This window comes from Artemia sp. Qi Xiang Cuo, chromosome 5 (assembly GCF_049724085.1).
Source record: "Artemia sp. Qi Xiang Cuo chromosome 5, ASM4972408v1, whole genome shotgun sequence".
NCBI lineage: Eukaryota > Metazoa > Arthropoda > Branchiopoda > Anostraca > Artemiidae > Artemia > Artemia sp. Qi Xiang Cuo.
The window spans coordinates 48,346,423-48,373,428 of NC_142798.1; the positions used below are offsets into that span (position 1 = coordinate 48,346,423).

Below are 27,006 nucleotides of genomic sequence, written 5' to 3' on the forward strand. Positions count from 1 at the left end.
ATTCAAATCACCAATTAATAACCCATCGTATCCATTCACACAGATCCCATCGATTAAATTATTCAGCTTGACACAGGTCTTAGTAAATGCAAAAAAAGAAAGCATATTGTTCTTGTTATGCGGCAGGTAAACGTTAATTAAAACAATGTTGCCAAATCTTATCGCGAGATAATGCTCATCAGAACCATAACACTTAGGGGGAAAATGGCAGAGTTGACGCTTCACGATACACGTCAGACCTCCTGAAGGTCGACCACGTGTACGTCGTGCATTCGTGGTAAATATGATATGACCTGGACTTTTACGCAAAAAATTAACGCTGGAACCGGTCAATAAATGCTCTCGAAGTAACACTATATCAAAAGAGCTCAACAGACTGTCAATGCAAATAGCTTTGTCCTTGGTTCCATTAATATTAAAAGAGCATAAGTAGATTTTAAATTCATTTCCGATCAGATTTTGCAACAATTTCACGAAGCTTAGGATATTTAAGGCTATAAGATACTTGATCGCCAGCACAATTCGCACATTTGGGAGGCAGGTTGCAAGGCGAGTCGTTGGTTGATTCATGAGGACCCGAACATCTCGCACACTTCAGAATAGGGCTCTTGCAGGTAGCTACAAAGTGGTCAGGAGACCGGCACTTGTGGCAGCAACGAGGAATAGGTTTGAACTCAACAACACGTAGAAATTCATAATCAATTTTCAAACCGTCTTAGAATTGCCAACTCTAGTGGCATCAGTGACTCCATCACAACCCAATATATTCGATAAATCATAATCATGCTCAATTCCTCTAAGGAGACCATAGAACTTTTTTTCAATCAATTTTACCTTCAAATTATTAAGAACAGACGAAACGGATTTGCAGAAGTCTTTTGCAGCCAGATCTTCAATTTTCACAACTAGTTTATCACCCACAGTTCGTAAGTAACCAACAGATTCATGTCCACGAATTTTATCGATCAATTCTTTACTCACATTTGGATTATTCACATTTGGAGGCACATTTGAGATAATACCGGTGGCGAGACCATCAGGGGCGCCACTAGCCGGAGCAATTTGTGGGAAATTTAGCTCACAAGGAGTTAACTTTCCATTTCTAACTTCAAGAGTTTGTTGAATTTTATTTACTTTATTAGCTAAACGGGAATAAGCTATTGCTGGTATAACAGGAAATTCAGTAGGAATGCGAATCATGTAAGCAGGGGCTTGTAATTCATCAGAATCCCATTTTTGGAAAAGCTCAATAATATCCTTGAGATGGCTAACTAAAGCTTTTTGGCCTGTACACTTCAGGCAAGACTCGGACGGAGAAACAGAGGCACAGAGAGATTTATTAGCAGTACACACGCTCTAAATGTCGAAAAAAATCAGCAGCATGTTTTATAACAATTTCATCCTCAATGCCTGCTGCAACGTTTACTTGAATAAAGTTCAAAATAGGTGAATACATATATTGCTTTTCATCAGACGAGACCACGCTCGATATATCAGACATAATTTCAGATATAACAGGTTAATCTTTCAATAGCATCACATCACACATAAATAAACGAGTCAATAATCCGTTCTTAGGTTAACTTAGGTAGTCATGATCCGCTAGGCATTTCACTCGGAATCACAATCCTTTGACAAATATTGCGAAATCTAAACTAGCTTCACTGGGATTAGAATTCACTGAAAAGCTTACTGGTTAATGAAATATCCAATTTAAGAGAGATGCGTTCACTTTGAACTCTGAATTACTCAATACTAAATTTACTTATAACTATTCTTGAAAACAATCAAATCTTAATTAATTATTACTCACAGAATAATTTAAGCTTAAATCCTGCAACACTGCAGATAAATCATGTCGGTTTTCCATTTTTCTTTGAAATTTTCAAATATATCAATTATAGTCGCCCGACTCTACACTGTCAGTGGTGCTGGTTGTTTTTAATCCCTCCCTTTCCGTGCAAAATCGCCGAAGAGTTTCCCATTCTCTTTAACAAGAGGTTTTAGGTTTCAATTACACAATTGTCTTTGAATTTTCTATTTTTTAGGGAAGTCGCCAGACGCTACCTTGTCAGTGGCACTAGTAGCGATTGTTCCCTACTTGTCCATGGCAAATTGCGGAAGATTCAACTCCTAAAAGTTCCCAATTATCTTTGATACAGCCTGCGAGGATGTGCCTCGAGTAGTTTCTTGAAAAGACAGCACAATATACATGACAGTAGGTATTACCTAAGCTGAGACTGTTTTATAACATCATCTGTAGATATTTGTCTGTTTAGTGTTATACGCTGTTCTCATTCTAATATGCTGCCTATCCTGTAAACTGTTCATGGCGTTGGTAAGGAACAATTGATGAACCAGGGCCAATAGCAAAACATAGAACCCTCAACTCAAAATTGCAACTAATTTACTCAATGCACTTTCATCTTGGAAATTTGTTGTCTCCCCGAAATGCTAAAGGATACTTGTGACCTCAGCTGACTAGTCGACATCTCTTGAATATATCATAAACTAGACTGGTAACAATTATGTAAAGAAATGTTTTATCTAGAGGTGTTGATATCTCTCTGTGACCCTGTTTATGACTGTCATAACCAGACAACATAATTTCACTAGGAAGCAAAAAATCACCGTGTAGATGGATTTTTATATTTGCCTTTAAATAAGGAATTTCTCTTTTCAACTTATTACGTACTATTCGTCAACACTATTCTTTATTAGCTTCTTCTTCTTCATAAGGTAGAAGGCCCAGAAACACCAAGAACGTTCTTTATCCTTTTTTTATGATCTGGATATGAGACTAGTTCCTAATTATGGGTCAATCCGCGAACGCAAATCTACTAGCACATACTGTAAACACCAACGAGGAATCTAAAAAATTAGTCTCTTAATTTAATATCTCACTCACCACTTTAAAATCATTTTATCATCTTTTTCAGTTTTTGATCTGCAAAAACAAATTATATTTAAAATGTCTGTTTATAATCGTAAGTTTGGGCACCCTTAAGTGGCAGCTTAAGCCAGCCAATAAAGTAATCTGGCCCTGATTATTTTATTTTTAGGCTAAGAACTGGGGGGAGGGCTCCGGAAGAATGGACTAGAAGCTTCCTTAGAACACCTAATACAGAATTCTTAAAAGCTAATGGATGTTTAACTTCAAAAGAAAAGAAAAATTAAAACCCCTGACAGTTTCGTGGGCATTCTGGCACTTTTCTTGATACTCTACCTGATTTAAATAGCCCTTTTTTAAATATCAAGTTAATTTAAAACTAATTTTTCAACAAAAAGCAAAGAGCGACGCTAAGGTTTAAAACGATCGGAAATTAACTAATTCATAAAAAAAGTTACACTGATAATATGCAAGAATTACTATGAATAGAAAAATGAGACACGAATGGAAATTAAATACACATAAGATGAAGTCAAATTTAAAATTAACACAAATTAACAAAAACAGGTGTTGCGTAAGCACCTTACAAGTGTAAACCCCCAAAAGGCTAGATTATCATTTGTGTTTTATTAAAACGAGAGATATTGCTTAAACTGAAAGTTTTCTTTAGCCGATTGAATTTGATTACATTCAACAGAAATGAATTTAAAAGACAGAAAACTTTGCGAAAAATAGCGTCACTGTTTTGCTCAAGTGATTGCCAATATTTTAACCCCAATTTTTTGGAGAGGAGACCATCCATCCCCATCTTGAAGTAAGAATTTTGCTCAAACCCTCATGTGCAAGTATAAGAGGACTGATTTTAGAAGGCCAGTCCTGCTTGGCTCTATTATCCTAACATTGGTAACTCATTTGAGCATAAAATATTACAAATTTTTTTAGATAAATCAAAATCCCAAGAACCATAGTTCTGTGGACTATAATTCTTTTTCATTTCTTTTTTTGCATAAAAAGAGGGAAAAGGAGTAATTATTTAATTAAAAAATCAATCAAGATTTACAAAATTCTATGTAAAATCATGTGGAAAAATAAACCCGACTAAAATTATTCACCAACGCAATGTGTGAGCCCTGGTTAAGACTTGGATCATGAGTCATTACTGAAGCTTAAAATAACGAACAAATACACTCTGAAATGGGGATAAGTCCATTTATTTAGACAGTGAAAATAGGCACAAAAGTCTAGATATTTCGTATACGTGATCGAAATATCAAGACTTTTATATTCCGTCGAAAATGCTAAAAATAAGCTAATTTAACATTAAATGAAACTACCTTAACATTTTGCTTTTCATCTGAATCTTCTGTTATGAGGTACGAGTCGCCATTTTCGGAGCCTTCTACTTGAAGAAAACAATTGGTTGTGTGACCAATTCCACTGGGAAGAATCTTCTCTCGCAGCATAGCATTTATCACGGAACTTTTCCCATTACTTGTCCTAACAATTTAAGAACAGTTAAAAGGATTTCCAAAAGACTATTACAGATTAATCGAAACCATCTTGCAAAATATCTAAACAAATAAGTTAGAACATCGTTAATAAGACACAAGTTTACGTTGAATATTTATTTATATATATATATATATATATATATATATATATATATATATATATATATATATATATATATATATATATATATATATATATATATATATATATATATATATATATATATATATATATATATATATATATATATATATATATATATATATATATATATATATATATATATATATCAGGGTCATTTGGTAACATTGTAGCAAACAAAACCCGTTTCAATCGCATGATTTTAGGAAGGTTATATAAAACAACTTATCTGCCACATATTCTGTATATTGCACATTTCTGGGGAACGGTTCGAGAATCTGATATTAAGTAAACTCGTTCCAATTACTTTCGTTTCACAAGGGTTGAGGCTACCCCTATAAACGCCAAACTCATATATTAGCCTTCATTACAAAGTTACAGAACCAAATCATGCTGTTTGAAAAATAGATACACAATTCCAACGCAGGGCTGCTGCATGAGTCTTCTTCCCTTCTGCAGTAGTAGTGTCGATGTAGTGTTTTAAGTATTGCATTGTTTGTTCTGTAAGTATTGGGTGTCCACTGTCTGTTCTGTGGTGGATTAGTGTTGTATGTATTATATTATTCTATATCGTTGCAAGTACTTTTTTCAGTAAGTGTTGTATTGGTCTGTATTGTTCGTGTCCTTTTTATTGCATTGTCAGGTATTGTTTGTGTTCTTTTTTTGTACTGTCTTTTTGCTTTTTTGTAGTGACGGGTTAAAAAATATAAAATAACCACTCTAAAACGCAACTTGCAGAGGTAACTTGGTGCAGAGAAAATAAGTGCTGAGATGGAAAATTAAAAGAAATAGTATATAGAATAGCATACCTTCCAAAGAAAACGCATTTCATGTGATCCCTAGAGAGAACATAACGTATAGCCTGTACTTTTCTCACATATGTTCCAATCTCTTCAACAGTTCCCTTGTTGGCCAAATTTTTCGGAAGCTCTGAAAAACATTAAATTTGCTTCATCTTAACAATATTAGTGAACAATCACAAACTTTTAGACGAAATTAACAGTAAACTTATATTGCAATATACGTGCAAACTCAAAATACATCAAGCAGATATTTAACAAACTGCATCTTGTTGAGAAAGAGTCATGCAAAAAATACATTCTTTAGGGTCCCTTGGGTCCCCCCTACCTTCAATGCAACCCCTCCTATTTCCTTAATTTCACTTATATAGACAGACTGTACTTCTTTCAATTTATAAATGTACAGAGGCTATTTAAAGATACTTTGACTAAAGATTTCTCATTAAAAATCAGGAAGATTGCAGTATGACTGTCTTAAATCAAAACACAACAAGCATATATTTTAGAAGACTGTGATTGAAGTCAACAAAAAATAGCATTTGAAAGTCGCTGAACTTGTTAATCACAGACATGAGGCTAACATTAAAAAAACAGCGGTCCAAAAATAAAAACAAATAGTGTTTTATTCTAGCAAAAGCAGGCATTTAAGTATTTATGGTATTGTTGATTATAATTCTGAGGCGAATATTGCGAAATGTCCAATATTTAGTATTTGATATTCACCAAAGTTGGTTTTTAAAGTTTTCTTATGCTCTTAACTTCAAATCTGAGGCTAGATTGCAATATAGAGGTTCAAGACCATTGTCTGGCTACTCCTACTGCAACTGCTTCTACTATGTTTGTATAATTAAGTGATACTAACTACAATCACTAACTAAATTTAATAGGCAGATTTATTTGGCTACTATTAATAAATATATTTCAATTCAATTAAAAAACGAAAAGAAGTTAAATCGGAAAAGGTTTCCACAAAAAATTAAAACGTGAATTTCAAGCTTGGAACAAGCAGAAATTAGCTTATACAAGACGTAAAACCTAAAACGGCCGAAAAACACAATGACTGAGGATGTGAGACCTAAAAAAATTAATCATAATGAAGCCAGAATTAAGATAAACACGATTTACTCAAAATATGAATGGTATTGCCACAACTCAAACAACCCTGAAGACAAGAAGTCACTTGTGCTTTACAGAATTTAATTTATTGAATAAATTTGAGCTTTACATTACAAAATCAAACACTGGAAAAACTTAAAAAAAACTTCTTTTTTAAAATGTAAGTGTATTTGTAATAGCCAATTTAGCTTTTTAAGTAGTATATATACCAAATACATTCTTAGACCACACTGGCTATACATGACAAATGAAACTCAGAGAGGAGAGAAACTAACAAAATGAAAAATAAAATCAAAAAGGATGAAAAAACGAGGATTTTGTCAGCCAGTGGCAAACCATGAAGATGAACAATATATAAGCAAATATTTCGACAAGGACCTCCGCCAAGTCGTCCTCAGTGCTAAACAAAAAAGAAGACAAAGAGAGAAAAAAAAAAAAAAAAAAAAAAAAAAGTAAAAATTTGCCAAATAAGGAGACAAGACTGTCTTGTCTCCTTATTTGGCAAATTATTACATGGATTTCATAGAACAGTCTGCCTTGAATAGTTTCCACTTAAAACACTATCTGGTTTCGTTTTGTTGATGATATACTTTCTGTTAGGGAACATGGACAAAACTCTCTAAGAGATTTTTTGGCACATTTGAACTCTTTATTCGAATTTTTTGGCACTTTTGATTCGAATCTCCAGTTCGCAATAAAACTCGAAGATTTTGGTAAGCTGCCTTTCTTGGATGTTTTGATTATAAAAACTACTACCAGACTTAAACCTTCTATATGTAGAAAGCTGACTCATAATTATTGACACCTGAATTTCTCTTGCCATCACCCTTTTTCTGTGAAAAGATAGGTAATAATCTCATTAGTTGACAGAGTTTTAAAAATTTGTTCCCATAATCATATAAATTCTGAATTAAATTATGTCAAGGATATTCTTTTCTGCAATGGCTACCCAATCAAACTCATTGAAAATATAATAGATAGACGATTAAAAAAGATAAAAGAACAAACTAGGGAGCTCGTTCCCCTTGACTCAGTTACCCCGAAAATTGAGAAAAAAATTTTATTGATTCATCAAACGTCCCGAAACTTGATAATGAATTTGGAAAAATTTAGAAAAAACATAATCTCTCTGTTTTTTTCAAATCTGAACAAAAAGTTGAACATTTTTTCAACTCAGGAAAGGATAAAACTGACCCTGTACTAGGAAGTGGTGTGTAAAGAATCCCGTGTCATTATGGAAAACTTTACATTGGTAGGACCCATCAACAACTAGGTGAACGTCTGCATGAGTACAAAATTTCAATAGATAAGTCCCTGAGATTAAAAAATAACACTCACAGATGTGATTCGGCTTTGTCTTTGCACATCTTCATAAATCCGACCCATATAGTTATGTTTGAAGAGGAAAGCTTAATATAAACTGTAAATTGAGCACCATAATCTTTTAAAGAGGTAATTAAGATAAAAAAAATATATAAACAAAAATCAAGCAATATATTGATGCACTAGAGATATTTCATTAAGCCCAATTTACGACAGTTTAATATTGAAGGACTCGATATTTTCACCCGGTATAACTTAAAAGAACCTATTTGCATATCTAATGAAAACCGAAATTGTAGACCAGCTAAAACTATTACAAGGCGAAAGATCCTTGCCCAATCATCTCGGTAAATTCATTTTCATTGATTCCTGCCTGATTTTTATTCAGTGTCTGTTCTGTCTTTGTATAGTAAACTTCGAAAGGTTAGATTTTCGTTTTTTTTGTTTTTTTTTTTGTCTTATTTTTTTTTTATCAATGAGGACGACTTGGCGGAGGTCCTTTTAGAAATATTTGCTTATATTTTGTTCATCTTCATGGTTCGCCACTGGCTGACAAAATCCTCGTTTTTTCACCCTTTTTTATTTTATTTTTCATTTTGTTAGTTTCTCTCCTCTCTGAGTTTCATTTGTTATATATACCAAATTTTCATCAATTATTTTTCTTTGAATTTTATTCATTTCAGATACATAAAAAATCAATTGGCTAACAGAACTTTTAATTTAAAGAGCTTATTTTGTTTTTGGTAAATTGTGAATGATACTCTAGCCTTTTAGCAAGAGGGGCAGCAAAACAATGTTTATTTGTGGTGTCATTTATCAAAGGCAGCGGTGCCTAAGTAAAGAGCGATATGGGCACAATTATTATTTTTTGGTTTATTATGTTTTTACTTTTTTTGGTTTTAGACTAGGGCACTTAGTGTAGAAGGAGTAGTCGTAGAAACTTCAAACAGAGCTCATTTGATTGAAAATTGAGAGGGCTAGTGCTCTTTTTAATAGTCGAAAGTGATTGGAGGGCAAACAGTCCCCTACCATGCCCATCATTTCCCCAAATACATCAAATAAAAATTTTGAGATACCCATTTTGTTCAGCGTAGTTGAAAGGTCCGGAAATTATGTCTTTGAGGATGACACCCCCCCCCCCAATAGCCCTCAGAGTAAGGGTTGTAAGTTAGACCCTGGAGGCATACAAGGTTCTTTGAGAAAGCGGTCGTATAAACTTCGAAGAGGGCTCATTGGATTGGTAATCGGAAGTTCCAGTGCCTTTTTGAAGAGTCGAAGTGATGGGAGGGCAGATGCCCTTCCCCTTTTTTTGGTTTTAGACCAGAGCACTTCGTATGGAAGGAATTGACGTAGAAACTTCGAAAGAAGCTCAATCAACTGGATATTGCAACGCCTAGTGCCCTACTTAATAGTCGCAAATGGTTGAGGGCAAAAGCCCCCCCCCCCACGCCTATCATTTTCCCAGATACATCCAAACAAAATTTTGAGATAGCCATTTTGCTCACGCATTTGAAAGATCCAGTTATTATACCTTTGAAGATACCCCCCCCTACACACCGCCCTCCCAGAGCAAGGGTTGTAAGCTATTGCCCGGGGGCATATAGAGATTTTATGGAAAGAGTGGTCAAATAAACTTTGAAGGCGGCTCATTGGGTTGGAAATCCGAAGACCTAGTGCCCTTTTTAAGAGTCAGTGATCGGAGGGCAACTAGCCACCCCCCCCCCCTTATGGTTTATTTTCCCCAAATGCGTCTGATAGAAATTTCGAGATAAGCCATTTGTTCAAAAACAGTCCAAACATCATATGAGAAGGCCTTTGGGGTAGAAACAATACCCCAGAGTATGAAGGCAAGGGTTTCAAGTTACGCTCCAAGGGCACATAACTTTGTACGAAAGGAGTGGTTGTATGAACTTTAGAGGAGGCTAATTTGATTGGAAATTTAATGTTCTAGTTCCCTTTTAATGGTCAAAAGTGATGAAGAACAACTAGGGAATGTTGAGGGGAATGCTGAACTAAAGCAAACACGTTATTTGTAAGCACATTGTCAAAAGGGCGTAACTCATGAATTACTGGGTATATTAATTTAAAACTTTCAGGAAAAGATGAGGGAGATGATCAAAAAGGGAATATTTGCATGCTACTACTATTACTAAAACTACTACTACTACAATAGCTACCACCACTACTACTACTACTAACACACTACTCCATTTACAATATTGAGGAAAATTTTGAACTAAATCAAAAGATGCAATGTGCATGCACATTGTCAAAAAAGCGTAACTCTAGAATTGATTTGGTAATTAAGTTGGCATTTTCAAAGAATACTAAAAGGAGAAAATCATCTGAGCAAAAGGCAATATGTGCACGCGGCAACTAATACTTCTATCACTGCTACATTTACTACCACTACTACTATTTCAACTACTTGTAAAGGCAATATGTTAATACTGCTGCTACTACTAGCAGGGGCCTCCCAGGGGGGGAGTAGGCCCCCCCCCCCCCCAATTTTTTTGGCAAATTTTGCAAAATCGGCCAAAATTTAGCAAAATTCTTGATTTCTACAGAAAATTCGGTATAAATCAGGTAGCACTTCGGTAAAACTTAAGAAGATAACTACCCCCACCCAACCCCCCAATGAAATGAGCCTCGGGACGCTCCTGACTACTAGTACTGTTGCTATTACTATTAATACTACTACTAGTAATAAAAATACTATTACTATGACTACTATTACAACTATAAATGGCCATGGATATTTTTTTTTTTGGGGGGGGGGGTGAACTTATCACATTACGCTGTCTGTATGTAGGTTGTCAAAAGGCCATAACACAACATCTTAGGAACAGTTTGGTGAATCAAGTTGAACCTAACAGGGCTTGTTGTTGGGGATGTTGAACTAACCAAAAGAAAATATTTGCATCCTAATGCTACTGCTTCTACTACTACCACTAAAGCTACTAGTATTAAATCAAAACACACTATGCCCACACAGGTTGTTAAGAGTACGTATCAGAAATGCTTCAGGAACGGTTCATGGTGTTAAGTTCAAGCTTTCAGCGTGTATTGAAGGGGAACTAGAAGGAACAAAAGGTTCTATGGGCATACTGCTACTATTGGAGTCAATGCAATTGCTGCCGTACAAGCTAATAGTATTAGTCTGAAAGGTTCAATAAATATTCAGCCGAATGATGAACTAAATCAAAGTTCTAGTGCCATTTTTAAGAGTAGAAAGAGATTGGAGGGCAAGCAGTCCTCCATCCAAACCCATACATTTTCCAAACACATCCAATCAAATTTTTAGACAGTCATTTTGTTCATCAGAGTAAAACGGTCCAGTAACTATGTCTATAGGGATATTGGGTATGTCGACCCGCCATCAATTATTTAATCGGCCTATTATGCTCTAAAACTAAATCCAAAAGCAGTATGTGTATGGTTGCCAATAAGACACCTCAGCAGCATATCAGGAACGACTGGGGATAATTAAACTGAAACTTTCAGGACTACTACTATTACTACGTCTGCTATTACAATTTAAATAAATCAAAAGAGTGTATCCAAGTTGTCATAGAAAGAATTTTTTGGGAATGATATTATGTTTTTTTTTTTCAGGTCAACTTGAGGAGGTATTTAAATTAAATTAAACAATACTATTTGCGTCAGGATTAAACATTGATGAAAAAGTTTCTCCAACATACAAATAGCAAGCCAAACTATGGATTCTTATAGAAAAAAGCGTGAAGATAAAACTTATTTTTATTTCCACGAAAAAGACTATCTAAAAAACGAACACGAATTAATTAAAAAAAAAAATTCAACAAAACAAGTTTTTCAAAGAAATGTAAGGTGCTCCGTTCAACCAAAAATGAGCAGAAATAAAGTCAAATAATCTTCCAAGCATAAAACTACCACAAATGAATATCAACAAATAAATGAAACCCAAAACGAACAGAAATTGCAATAAATAACCGAGTAAAACTAAAAACCAACAAAAATTAACATGAGTAGTGCTGACAACCCCCATCCCTTTTCAAGACAAGAACACAACTATCACTTTACTGAAAACAAATACATTTTAAATGCTTTCACTTTTTGACTTTAGTAAATAAAATAATTCGTGATACTTTAAGGAATAAATATCAGTATATTTATATTAAACTGACAATCCACGGTCATTTGTTTTTTATTTTATTGTTTTTTCAGTAAAGCCGAATTATGTTCTGGTCTTCAGAAGACATGAGGGTCATCAGTGCTACTCATGTTGATTTTTGCTCGTTTTGGGTTTTACTCGGTTATTTATTGTAATTTTTGTTCGTTTTGGGTTTCATTTATTTATTGATGGTGATTTGTGGTAAATTTACGCTTGCAAGATTATTTGACTTTATTTCTGCTCCTTACTTTTCTTTGAAAAACTTGTTTTTTGGAAAAAGCTTTTTTAAATTAATTGACATAAAAATTTGAATGAATACATCTAAATATACTGTTTATTAAACTCTTGTTTTCTACCTTAAAAATCCACAGTTTTCAAATATGTAGAAGAAAGCGATTGGCTAAACAATACTATAAATTCAAACAATCGATTTAGTTTTCAGTTACTTGCAAGATTTTTCTTACTTTTTTTTTTTGGGGGGGGGGGTTATTTAAGGACATTTTAGGACAAGAAAACTAAATTATAGTGGATATAATCTTCAGGAGAACTGAACTTTCAATAGTGCACAGCCAACATACTGTATACCAAAATATATACATTTGGAAAAAAAAAAATATAAGCAAAAACTGAAGCTAAAATAATGTTAGTCCATTAAAGCCTACCTTCAAGAAAGAAGAAGCTTTCCTCACTGTACGACTCAATGTCAGCAAAAATGTCATTTATCTTCTTTTTTGCCCGAACAAAGATCTGGAGAGGAGATGCAGTATTTGATAAAGTACGAGATGTGGTTAAATGGTCAGCACCAAGGCCATTGGACACACTTAAAACCTGTGGAATATTTCCACTTTGAATAGATAAAGTCCTGGCTAATGTAGACATAGATTCCTTTCTTTAATGAATTCGTTTTCTATAAATCAACTGAAAAAGAAATTAAAAAGAACATGCAAACAGAAAATAAAATTATCGTCCAACATAGCACAATAGTGTCTGTCTTTCACACAGAAAAAAAAAGATCTTGCTAGTTCGCTTCTTTATAACTTTAATATTGATTATTAGAATGCAAAAGTAGGACTGCAAACAAAGTATAGGGTCGAACTTTCTGAAATGGACTACCTATAATATAGGATATAATGAACTATAACTGGCAAAAATCCAGAAATTAGGGACTAGCGCTAACCAAATAATGAAGTTCTAAGATAAAGATACTGTTATAACCACCATCCTTTAGCCAAACTAAATGCATCTGAATAATACCAACCTGACATCAAGCATGCCACAAACTTGAGGGCAAATCCTTTCACATTGTTTTTGCAGAGCCTCAGTCCCACTTAGTATCATATTAGGGTTGGTCCAACCCTCTTCCCCAAGTTGGTGAATATTATACAAATCGCTAATTTATGGGTACATTTTTAAAACTATAGGCTACTTATTATGCTGCTAAAAAATCAAAACAATTGAGTAAAATTATGCTGCTTTAAAAAACAATTACTGCTATTACAGCGTAGTTGAAGTGAGGCAATTGAACAAAATTTAGCACTGCACGAAATAGAAAAAGGGAAATATAACTCATAATAGTGGCTTAACTGCCAAATCCAATTCTCCTGATTCATTAACAAAAAATAAAAAAAACATATGGATGCGTGAAGCCAAATAAAAATAATAACAATTAATAGCAAGTCCATAAGGTCCTATTAGGCCTAAAAAGAGAAATTTCAAAGAGAGTTAGATAAAACTTGCATATTTTGTTCGATCAGAGCAATAGAAAGGGCAATCTCAAACGTTTACAAGTAGTTCAAGGAATGGATAAAAGAACATTACAAATCTGACAAGGTTCACAATTTCCCAAAAAATAGGTGCGAAGACAGTTTAAATTAAGGAATACAAATAATCAGTTACCTGGTTATCCTTCATGATACAACTAAGAGAAAAATCATTTATGATTCTAAAATATCACTGGTGGAACAATGCATTTCATCATTGTATATAGGCTTTCCCGACTAAGCTATCATGCTTTTAAATTTATGCAAAAAACATATTCTGCAGTACATATGTTTAACAATACATATGCACACAAATACTTCCACAAGAGTAAGTGACACAGAGGCCCTAATTTTCCAAGTCTTCTGAGGAGTTATTTGAAATCACCTTAGAAGAGTGCGTCACCTATTAGAGACACAATGTGTGTCAAAGGATTCTTTCGTGTTAAGAACACACATAGCATAATTTGGTGTGGGACATTGCAAGCTAATGGGTCCTTCTCCATGTACAGGAATACCCCTTTTACAAACCTGTGCATGTCACTCTTTCTTGTGGCTGCTATTGGAGTTTATATAACAGTTCAAGAAAAACAGAGCTAAAAAAGTGCCTCATTACCTCAAGTACACTTTTCATCCACTGTTCTGATGAAAAAGAAAATGCCGTCTATTTTTCTATGGAAGAAAAAAGAATCCCTGAGTACACACAAAGGCAGCATGTTTGCTGTCCTCCCTTTTTTGAAGAGGGGCTACTCGTTTAGAAGAGAGCTACTGCATACTGGCCAGGGAAGACCCTGTTCTTGAGTCTTGGAACTTCCTTTCTGTCTCAGTTTTATGCTTAATAGCTTCTTTTCCATTTCCTTTTCTGTTAAAACGTAGTCATGTTTACTTTAAAGAAAGCAAAACAAAATTGCCATGCAAAGGGGGAAAACTGAACCAAATGCAATGAGCAAAGTACCCCTTACACAAGCCATATTAGTGAGAACAATTCAGCAAATCCCTTTTCTGATACCTTAAATACTAATACAGGGCTAGACTGAATTATACTTGGAGCCACTTCACAAGAATTCAAACCCTACTAGAGGTTTCACACACACAATAAAACTCTCTACTGTTGTTGGCCACAAGTTCAAAATGGACCTGCGCTGGGTTGAGATTTTCGAAGCTGGAAAAGCTCTAAGTACAGAGGTTTTTACTTCAATACAGTCCAGAGATTATTCAAGGTTATTATTTTCAACTAATCCTTCTAGTAAAAGATTATATCAAAAGCCAAATTAAGGAAATTGAAACATAGCCTGATGACCCTTGCAAAATAGGGAAATTATACCTCTCCTTAAGAGACCAATCCTGCCTCTCCCTGTATGGCAATCACAACTACCTTTACTTACATAGAAACCACATTCACATCTCTTTTACAGACTGCATCTCCCTTGTCTCGCTTGGTATGAGATTAAAAATTAATAAAAACAGAAATAAAGTATGGTTGATTAAGATAACAAATTATCAATTTTCAGAGGCAAATAGTACTAACACAGAATTCTCCATTGTTCACAGACCTTCAAAGCTAGTCCACTTAGGAAACCCTTAGCCAAATGGTCTATAAATTAGCAGTTAAAATATATTATAAAATTAAACATCCTATTTACCGGCATAACCCTATCTGGTTACAATAAAACATTCCGCTGATATTAAAATAATAAACAAAATTTAATAGATAAGCGCTAACCTTGCTTACTGACCTCTTATGATAATTGTTATTTATTCCTGCTTACATAATAAGTTAAATCTAGTAAAAGCATCAGCTTTAGGAATCAACTTACAAATGGTTATAAATGTGCCCTTTTTTCTTTAAGAGGAAGATGCCAACATATGAATTTAAACATAATGCTACTGTTAGCAACTAAAATAAATAGTTTGAAATATCAAGTTGTAGCAAGCCCAAAGGAGGAACCAAATGAGCAAATATTTAGAGAATAACTCTATAGGTTACCAAAAAATAACAAGCCAAGATAGGATATGGTTATGGAGATTAAATGAAAAAGATGAGAAGATATACATAAATGATCAAAGATAATAATAAAGATACAGATGATGAACACACAGGAGTAAATAATATATAAAAACGATATGAATATAAAATTGGTAAAGAAACCCTGATAAAATGATAAATGATAAAATCAAATGAATAAGAAGAGGAAATATAAAAAAATGATTTTAATAAATATTATGAGAATATTAGGAAGAAGAATGTTTGTGTGGAGGCAAAGAGAGAGTGGAGGATATATATATATATATATATATATATATATATATATATATATATATATATATATATAAAAGAGAAATTAGGTAGAATAATTAGTATATCAATAAATGAAGTATGTGATAAAATGAGGGAGAATCAGAAGAGATAATAAAAGACGCAGAATGAAGTAGAATATGAAATAGTAATATGTTTGAAGAGAAAAGAAGGAGCATAAATTGAAGAAAAAATGTAAAGAACAATGTGATCAATTTGTAATTAATTTTAGAAGTCACAGACTCTATCATGATCTTGTTCCATTTGGTGAGAGAAGCATTCCAATATGTTGTTTACAGGAAGAGATGTAGTTGACAAGAATAACCTAGTCACCCACAAAGTAAATGAGCAACATGGGATGCCAGCAATCAAAAAGTGGGGTAACCAGGTAGCCATGCTAATTGGCAGTTTTCACAGCCTTAAAAAATTTGTTGGTAGATTTTGTCAGAAAATGCCAGTGCTTCCACTGTCCCATGGAGGACTGAATTATGTCCAAGACTGAGCTTCAGACACAGTGTTGTAGTGGGTATACAAGGACATGTAAGGGTCAGTGACAAAGAAGATTGTGAAATGCTGAATAAACATAGGACAAGGGTGATTCATGTGAGCAATATGACTCAAGTGTGCTAGTTGATTTAAACATTTCTATTGTGTCATACTTATTATTTTGCACCATTTAAGTTACACCTTGAATCAATTGCATCCCCATCTGCTTAATCATCAATATTCCATCTTATCCGTCCTGGCTAAATGGACCTGCGCTGGGTTGAGAATTCTTTGTCCAAGGGGCACGGGTTCGATCCCTGGCGTGGCCAGTTATTTGGGTTTGGGACGCGAGTCAGTGGTGTGACTCTGTAAGCTTAGCCAGAGTCGACCCAGCTCTAAATGGGTGCCTGGAGAAATCTGGGGAAGGTAAGCAGGAAGATTGTGCGAAAGAACAGGTTGGATGGCCCCCCCCATTGCACTTCCTGGCTGAAGAGCCACGAAAAGAAGATCAGCATCGCCGGTTTGGACCTTAAGGGTCTAGTGCCGTCATACTTACTTTATACTTACATCTTATCAAAGCCAACCAAGCTCCCTTATCAATTGATAAACTTAAACAAAGATAAAAGCAATTGATATTTGGTACATGTAGTGTGTATCCATAGGGTTAATGTTTATCAAATATGCAGCATATTTAGGGTGTAGATAGTGGGAGTGAATAAAAACGTGTGGGGATAAAACCAAAGTATATAATAATAATAATAATAATGAATTACTTACCCACCATCTAAAAAAAATTATAGTGGAGCAAGGAAAAATAAAAGGAAAAATCTAAATACACCAATAAAAAAAACACAAGTTATTATTGGAGGAAAACGTTGTCTATTCAGTATCACTTTTATCCCAGACTTCTCACAGATTCTCGACCATTCTTTGACAGGATTCATAATTCCAAATTTTTTAAGATGGGAATTTCGGTGCCACTTGGGAATAAACAACAGAAACTTTGCATATCTAAAATAGCACTTATTAATTTTGTCTATGTCACTTTTGGCAAGCAGATGAGCTGCACCAGTGAGGTAAATAAAGTGAAGTTGGCAAACTGAGCAATAAATATAAGCAAGTGATTTCCTGGAGTATCACCTCCAATTTTGAACAACAATACCATAAGCACATTTAATGGTGGTGGTTGTGTGCTTCACAATAGATTTCCTGGTTTTGTGGACTTTAATTGGTTCTGAAACTGTATCCCTCCATTTTGCAGATACTGTTGAATTCATGTACCAAAATTTTATAGTTTTGATGATACTCACACTTATGCTGCTGTGCAATAGAGCGTCAAGAGATTGCATATGATGGGACTACAGTGAAAATGAAGGTAAGAATAATCAAAGAAAATATTGTTTCTTAAATTTTGCAACAATACTCTTTTAAGATAATGAGGACATTTGGAAACAGAGATATGTAATGAGATAGGAAATGTTCCCATAACATTCAATACATTTTTAAAGAAAAAAGGGGGGAAACCAAAAGTCAAAAATCACCCTAGAAGTCAAGCTCAAAATTGATGAAAAAGTCATGGAAGTTCCTAGAAAAAACGAGCAAGCATTCCTAGCAGAAACTGAAGAAGCAGTTTTTTCAAGCTTTGAAACTCTTCCTGTCTCAAAGAAATTGTGAAAAAAAGTGTTTTGGTGAGCAATCAGTATCTTTTTTTCAGTATGTAATGGAAAATGGGGAAGGATCATTATTATCAGTATAGTTTTAGATGCTTAAGATGTATCTTGTTATCTTTGAAACTTATTGTAATCTATTATTATCATTTGAATCTATTGTAACCTTTAAGTCACTTGAATAAACTAATGTATCTTGCTTGTTTATATTGACATCTATATAAGTAAATTAGCCCAAAACCTCTATTTCTAACTAAAGGCAACTCCTCAGGCAACAACCTCACTCAGGGTAAACATTTTTATACAGCTAAGTTCTCTTCACCAGATCCCTTGCTTGAGTCTGATCTTGAAGAGTTTTAAACAGGCATCAGTGTCCATTTGATGTTATGGTACCTATAGTTGAATCAGCAATTAAGAAGAAGAAGCCAAAGTTGTCTTTCAGTATTGATGGGGTTTGCTGTTTGAATATCAAACATGGAGTCCCCACCCTTGTGCAGCATCAACATTGTTCACACAGATGATCCTTATCCTAGGCATTTTCTCCATTTCACTCTGTACTGGTGATGTCATGCCTATTCCCATGAAGGGTAAAACTACTGCTCCATGCACTTTGTTTTAGCCTATTACCAATCCAGCAATTCCATTTTAAATGCAAAATATTCAAATTAGTTGTTATAGGTAAGTTTGAGATGAAGTGTTATGCTCTACCTCATTAGTTTAGCTTCCAGCATGGAGTTAGTTGTCCTGAGGCACTTTCTGCTGCAGATAACTTGCTCATTGAATTGGATGCTTCAAGTTTTCCTTATTTCTTGGAGGACTTGATGTAGGTTGAGCCTTTGAATCCCTTGTCCAAGTGGCAATGTTCTTTCTTGCTGATTGCTCCTAAAAGGGGTGTAAATTGTTGTGCCATTAAGGCTTTTTAAGACATGTATTCTTGCCTTCAAATCCATCACAAGATTCCTTTTTCAAAATCTAAGGAGCCTATTCTCTGGGCTAGAAGAGTACCTGTCTGAAGAAGAAGACACCAAGGCATAATTTTTTCTCCTATTCTATTTAATAACTATGTTGCTGATCCCCAAGAAAATGTCTATCTTCCTGCATTTCCAATGGTATCAATGTTTCTTTTGCATCATATGCTGATGCTATCCTTAATATCAGCCAAACTACTGAGTAAATTTCTAAAATTGTAAAAAACCTGCAAGATGAATACCTAAACCTTGGTCCTAATTTTAACACAGGGGATTTTGAGCTCCATGTTTTCATCTGGTGCAAAGGCAGCATGGGCGCCCATATGGGGGGGCAGGGGGGGCTCTTGCCCCCCCTGGCTGAATGGTGCTGCCTTATTTTTATATTTCTGTTCTGAGATTTCTATTATATAGCATTAAAAGTAGCAATTAGACGAAGTTTGCCCCCCCCCTGGAATTCAGCTTATGGGCGCCCATGAAAGGCAGCCCAGTCCCATCTGTGACTCTTGGTCTCTATTGTTCAGCCAGTTGAAAGTATCACCTATCTTGGCATCCCCATTAGTTTAACTCTCTCTCATACATGGCAACTTCTGAGAAGCCATATTTCTTGTAGAATTGCAACTACATATACATCCATCATTACTGCAAAATTGAACATCCACCAACATATTCTTGCAACTCTTTTTGATTCATTTGGCCTTCCCAATGTTCTGTATGTAAGTTTAAGCTTCCCCCCCCCTAATGTGCAAATATATACCCTGAATTGATATATATATATATATATATATATATATATATATATATATAGGGGTTGGGGTAAGATTCATTTCCAACAAAAATGATTATTATATTTGGAAAGAGCATAAAAAAAGGCATTGAGTGGTATGTCAACTTTATTCATAAGTCAATAATATGAATAACAAAAAACTTGCTACCAAAAGTAGAATTTTACCAAAAAGGCATCATGTGGTATGTTTGCTTTAGGCTATTTGTAAGTCAATAATATGAACTGCAAAAAATTACCCAATAAACTATGTAAACTCACAAAATCTGCAAACTTTTGAATAGGCTATAGCCTAAGACTAGCCAATATGCCTGAGGAACATCCACCACATGGCTAATATGGGAGTAATGTTCATTTGTGATGCAAACGGATGTTATATTTAAATTGAGGATGCAATTCTAGGTATATATTTGCACATTCGGGGGGTGGGGGCATATATTCTGTGAATATATAGGTTATAAGAAATTCATCAATTTCTTAGAGAAACTGAAAAAAACCAAGGAAAGAAGTGAAGATAAAGGCTCTCTCTCTGCAAAATGTGTTAACTAGGATTATTCTGCATATTATGGAGCAAGAATTGTTTTCTTAATAGGCTAGGCTATGTTTTCTTATGTGCAGCTGGACTCCAAGGCTTAAAATACTGGTTGGTAGGTTGGCTAATTCAAAGATTTGTATATATACACTGTCAAATTAGCCATCTGGTGGTATCCCATGCCTAAGCTCTAAAGCCTTATAGGGGAGGCTGAGATGTATTTTCAAGGATAGTTTTTAATATAGGCAATTCAGAAGAAATATAAAAAAAATAATTTCAAGTGGTACTTTCTCTCTTAGTAAACTAATCAATAAAAGGAAAAGTTTGCCCTATTAGATACAAGCACCATCGTTAGCCTATGAGATTCCTCCAAGTGCAATATTCCTCAGGGAGCGAAGTCGAGGCCTAATGGGGGTTGAGTGGCCATTACAGCCTAGCCAAAATCATAGATGACAAGCTAAATACGGCTTCAAACAATTTTACAAATTACCTTTAAGGAATTAAACTGAATGGACTTCAAAAAATTTTTCCCATATAATCTACTTCTTCTAGAGCTCAGATAAGGCTGTTTTTGGCGACGATTTTGAATAACTATCTATCCTATGTATAATATTATATAACATAAGATGTCACAATTGTAGAGGTTTTACATTACTATTCTTAAACGTATGCCACCTTATCATGATCGAGGATTAGTTAACTGAAAACAATCCATATGTCAGAAGCAACTCCAAAACCTTATGGGCCCAACATAAACCAACACTATTAACCAGCCTAATCAATAGAAAACCACTATTGAAACAAATTGCAAAAAACATAGGAAGGAATGTGGTATTGATGCTTTCGATCCACTCCACTCCTCAAGTAAAACAACCAATTATGTTTAAAATGATTATGTCTTTATAAAGTAGGGAAAAGCATCCCGGAGAAGAAGAGACCCCGCATTTGGAATTATCTCATGATGTTTCTACTCAATCGCCACTTCAGACCGTTTCTGCCGACGTTGTTAAATAAAAGTTATATAAGATGTCATAACTACAGAAATTGTACGTTACTATTCCATAACGTATAACAATTTACCATAATCAAAGATTAGCTAACTAAATATAATCCATATGTCAAAAGCAATTTCATATCCTTACGGATCCAATATAAACCAATACCATTAATCAGCCTAATCAATGGAAAATCACTATTAAAACAAGTTGCGTAAAACATCGGAGGGAATGAGGTACTGAGGCTGTCAGGTACTGAGGCTGGTTATATCATTATAACATGGGGAAAACCATCCCGGAGAAGAAGAGACCTCTCCTTTGGAATCCTCTCATGACATTTCTAATCAATCGCTACTTCAGGCCGCCACATTCGGTGCTATGCTCATTGTCAAACATTTGTCTATGCTCAAAAATACTGGTGTTATCTTATGTCGTATGATAACCTCATCAAAATAGGAGAAAAATTGTCGTAAGAAAAAAGTCTGTATCGAAACCTTCCAAAACCTGAAAACCTAGGCTAGGAGATAAATATAGGCCCAGCAAACTGTAAAAGGCTTTCAATTGTCTTCTTGCGAATATAATAATGAACTGAAACATAAGTCTACATAATTCTTCTCGTATTTACAAGAGTTGTGTACCTTATAGTGTTCTAGCCAATTGGAGACACCAGTTCATTTTCAAAATAAGACCCAGCCAATCTAACAAAAGAGTATCCAGCTTTCTGACAAAATAACATCAAACGGGAAAAACCTGCTGTCTAGTCAACCAGGTGACTCATTCACAGTTGTGGATTTTCAGATAAGAAAATAATTAGCAAGTCTTGAAAGACAAAAAATATATTCAGCGGGAAAATTTTTAAATGGGTTTAAGGTGAAATGAAAAGGATACTTAGCAAACAATTACGGACAGGGCTCAGCAATAAGTTCAAAGACGAAATAATAAAATTACGAGGAAGAAACATGTATAATATAATCTGAGCCAGGGGCCCAACTATGGACAATCTTAAGAACTCATTCACAAACAACTACTCTATAATGTCATTTATGGACGAATTAACAAGAATATCCATCGTTACTCTAAGTACTTTTGAATGAAAATTTTAACATGAAGTTCATCGTCCTCCTTGGAAAATTTTGGAACTTTAAAATATTTTGCCGAAACTTGAAAGTAATTTTGACACTGATATTATTTTTACACATTAGTTAAGCTAAATTATCTATGATTTGGCATACAAAAATGATCAACCTATGAGATAAAAGTTTACATTTTTGTAAACAAGACAGATTTCTAAAATTGGGAATAATTTAATTCTCTGCATTCTTGTTTTTTCCTGAATAAGCTATTGGATTTTTGCTGTATTTTTCATTTGGACTAGAATAACTAGTTGCATAATCTGACGAATTTAAGTAGCCCAAATGCCAGTGACAGTATAGGATTTTGTGCTGGATTTTTAAAGAAAAGGAATTATTTGATAACATAATGCTGAAAAGTTGCGTATTCGCTCCTGAAAAGTAACGTAAAGGTGCTACACACTCAGTAGCGTTTTGATGCATGCTTATTGTACGATAGTCAGTAACTTTTTGTGAACAGGACTTGATAACTTTTTGATACTACTTTCTTTACTTAAACTATTGCTTGCTTATTAGGAACAAGGAACTCTATAAATTTAAAATTCATTTTGTTTTGTCTTAAGGTTTGACTTCATATTACTTAAATGAAATTGGAAAAAAATGTCCTTTAAAGGTACTTCAGATAGAAAAACCTTCTGATGTAAAAATTGTGGACGGGTTCTCAATTGTAAGGAGTGAACTGGTATCATGTATTATTGGTTTCGGCAGGAACGTAAGGACGCCCCTCTCCAAACCTTTTTTAGCCAGTTGGATGGAAAATTTGAGTTAATAAAATAATGGTGCGAAGCGGCACTATTTTACTGGCTAATTTTTTTTTATTGGGGCAAAGAGCCGATAGAAATATACGACATAATCAATAGAAGAAAATTTATTTGAGAAAATCGTACTCGGTCGGCAAAACACAATATATAAAGTCTTCTTCTTCTTCTATTTAACAGCAGGCGGGCTTTTCAGTAAAACTATTTAGCCCTTTTCCTTTTGCTTCACTCTGTGGGCTACAGAGCTACTGGCTTGATTGCCTCATATTTATTAGATATATTCAGATATCTTTCAGCAGATCTTTTGACTCTAGGAGTTCAAATATAAGATGATAGATGTCGATTTCTATGCTCTGTGTGCAGGTTTTTGTGTGCTCTGTGTGCTCTATGCTCTGTGTGCTCTGTATTTGGCTGGTCACTTATGCCAGAGTGGCTAGGAATGTACTGAAAGTAAGTTTTTATGCCACTTGAAGCAAGATTATCAATAGTACTGAGACAATGATAAGTGTCAATGTCCAACTTATATTGAGGAGCTGAGGCCAGCAACTCAAGGCTTGATAAAGAGTTTGAATAGATGATAATATTATTCGAATTTTCAATCAAAGGTTGGTTTTGCTTAAGGTGTTCTAATGCCATGATTATGGCATTTAACTCAGCAGACATTATAGATAAATTATTAAATAATCTCTCGCCCATTGCAATTTTCAGGTGAGGAAGGAAAATACCACTTGCAACCTTCTCAGTCATTTTTGACCCATCAACAAATATTTGGAAGTGATTTTTATAGGTAATTGTATTAAGTTCTGCAAATTTTTTCTGGACAAAAGCAATTGGGGTTAAATCTTTATTCCAATTTGAAAATTCAGTATTTATTATGGGAATTGACCAATTCCATGGGGGGGATTGGGGGAAAGTAAGTGCAATAGACTCTGCTGGTACAGGGAACTTCTTCTGAATATTGGCATACTCATCTGCAATGCCTCTATACATGGCTGGATTTCTTAACCAATTATGTAATGTGTGTGAGCTATTTGATTTAATTTTTGTAAGATGTTTTATCAAGAGAAAGCTACGTCTCTCCCTTATTGTTGTTAATCCACTCTCCATAAGCAGAAACTTGGTGCTTGTGGGTTTCCTAAGACCAAATATGAGACGTATTATATCATTTTGTGTTGTTTCAATTTTTTGCATCTGGGTCTTTGCACAAGCACCATAGACAATGAGCCCATAGTCAATATGGGGTCTTATATGTGATTTAAAAAACTGGAATAAGTTTTTCTCCTTGCAACCCCAGGGTATGGAAAGAAGTCTTTTTAGTATATTTGCTTTTCTATAACATTTTTTTATTGTGTTTGAAATGCGGAGGTGAAAATTAAGTTTTTGGTCAAGCATGAGACCTAGGTAATTAATATTATTATCTTCTGGAATAGTTGTTTTATTTAGAGTTAGTTTTGCATTAACATGGTTTCGCTTCCGGTGAAATTGGATTATTTTTGACTTGGTGGGTGCAATTGGTAAATCTGAATGTTGAGAGAATTTTTCAAACTGGAAAAGTGACTTTTGCAGATTTGACTGTGCTATCTGAAAGGTGTTGCCAGATGACCATAGCACCAGATCATCAGCATATTGTAGATTCGCGTGGGGTAGGTTCATGTCCCACAGATATAGGGCAAAAAGGAAGCAACTGAGGACTGCTCCCTGAGGTAGGCCTTTGGATATTGTCTTTTGGGGTGAAGAGGCTGAACCAACACAAACAATGAAACTTCGCACTTCTATGAAGGATTTAATAAAGGATACTAGCTTAGGAGGTACTCCAAGGTTTGCAATTTTATTTAAAAGGATTTGGTGGTTCACATTGTCATAAGCTCCTTCAAAATCTAGGAAAGCTGCCACTAGGATATTATTTTTTGAGAAAGATTCATTTATTGCATTTGTTAGCAAAATGAAAGCATCTGTTGAGGAGTGGTATTTCCTGAATCCAGTTTGAGTGTGTGGGATCATGTTATTTTTCTCAACAAACCAGAGGAGTCTGTGATAAATCATTTTCTCCATTATTTTTCCCATCACAGGTGTAATCATTATGGGCCTATAAGAATCAGGGTTATCTTTTGGTTTATTTTTCTTTATGATTGGTAGGATGGACGAACATTTCCATATATTGGGGAACATAGACGATGCCCAAGCGTGATTATAACAAATTAGCAGTTCTTGTTTATATGAAGGTGTGAGATTCTTTATCCATGTATGGTGTATATTGTCATAGCTACTGCTAGTTTTGGACCTAATATGATGTATTGCATTATTCAATTCCTGGATTGAAAATGGATTAGTTATGTACTCGGATCCTGGGCGTGGTTGGTAACTAGGGTTCATAGGTATTGTGGACAGCTTGCTTTGATTATTTGATGTTAGCTTATTAACAAAAAGAGTTGCAAATAGGTTAGCCTTTTCATTATCATTGTCATAATGGGTATTATTATGTATAAGCTCATACAGGAGTGGGTTGGGAGAAGTCTTTTTCCCACATATGTGGCTTATGACTTTATGTATAATTGGCTCATTTGTTTCTCAGGAGAGATTATTTGCAAAATTATTCCAGTATTTATATTTAGCATCTATTATAGTCCTTTTTAGATTAGATTCTGCTTGTAATTTTTTTAAATATGTAGTAGGTGTTGGTTTTTTTATGAATTCTGTCCTAGCTGCCTTTTTTATCCTCCAATTATTTAGGCACTCATTTGTCCACCATGCTTTAGGAATTTGTTTAGGGAATGTTTTCTTAGGTGTTGTCCTGAGGATAGCATGATTAGCTGTATTTATTAGTAAAAAAGTCAATGCTTCAGCATGTGTGTCAACTGTTGTCTTAGAAATGCATGAACTTTGGGTGAAACTTGTAATTTCATCATTTAGCTTATTTTGGAAAATAGACCAATTTGCTTTAGTGTTGATATATTTGGATGTATGAGATAAAGTTTCAGCAGGTTCATAAAGTAATTTTAATGCAATATCACTCTTCTTCTTCTTCTAATTCACAGAAGGCGGGCTATTCAGTTGATACTATTTAGCCCTTTTCTTTTTGCTTCACTCTGTGGGCAACAGAGCTACTGGCTTGGTTGTCTCTTATTTATTAGATATTCTCAGATATCTTTCAGTATATCTTTCGACTAAAGGAGTTCAAATATAAGATAATAGATATCGATTTCTGTGCTCTTTGTGCAGGTATAGCTGGCTAGGCTCTTTGCTGATAGTGAGATTTTGTGGTATTTGAAGCATTTTAACGGTTTACAAAGCAAGGTATATTGTGCAGACGTCAGCATATTACATTCAAATAGGCAATGGTCAATTGTTTCATTATTCATATTACAATGCCTGCAAAAAGGGGACAGGGGAGTTGAACCACTTGAATTAGAAAAATTATATGAGAATGCAAGGAAATTTAGTCCATTTGTTCCAGAACGAATTCTATGATAAATTTTAGAAAGATACTTATTTGGAAAGGGGGAAAGGATAGGATTAATCTTATTAAAATTAATATCTGATAGCCTGCATCGGTAAATATCTCTAATTGGGATTGGTCTCCCACTTGGCTGGTCAATATTTATAGCATTTTTTGCTATTTCATCAACCTGATGATTACCACTTATGCCAGAGTGGCTAGGAATATACTGAAAATCAGTTTTTATGCTACTTGAAGCAGGATT

General features: G+C 34.5%; 1 protein-coding gene across 1 annotated transcript in view; it reads right to left on the reverse strand.

Moving 5' to 3' along the window:
* The window catches only part of Marf (Mitochondrial assembly regulatory factor), a 52,325-nt gene extending 31,373 nt beyond the window's left edge, over positions 1–20,952 (reverse strand). Inside the window, exons 1-4 of the mRNA XM_089089655.1 lie at positions 20,913–20,952; positions 12,598–12,853; positions 5,353–5,473; positions 4,225–4,387 (exon numbers count right to left, since the gene is read on the reverse strand). Coding sequence (XP_088945781.1) covers positions 4,225–4,387; positions 5,353–5,473; positions 12,598–12,814 — 501 coding nt within the window. The 5' untranslated portion in view covers positions 12,815–12,853; positions 20,913–20,952. The remainder of the gene's footprint in view (positions 1–4,224; positions 4,388–5,352; positions 5,474–12,597; positions 12,854–20,912) is intronic.
* Between the last annotated feature and the right edge of the window lie 6,054 nt (positions 20,953–27,006).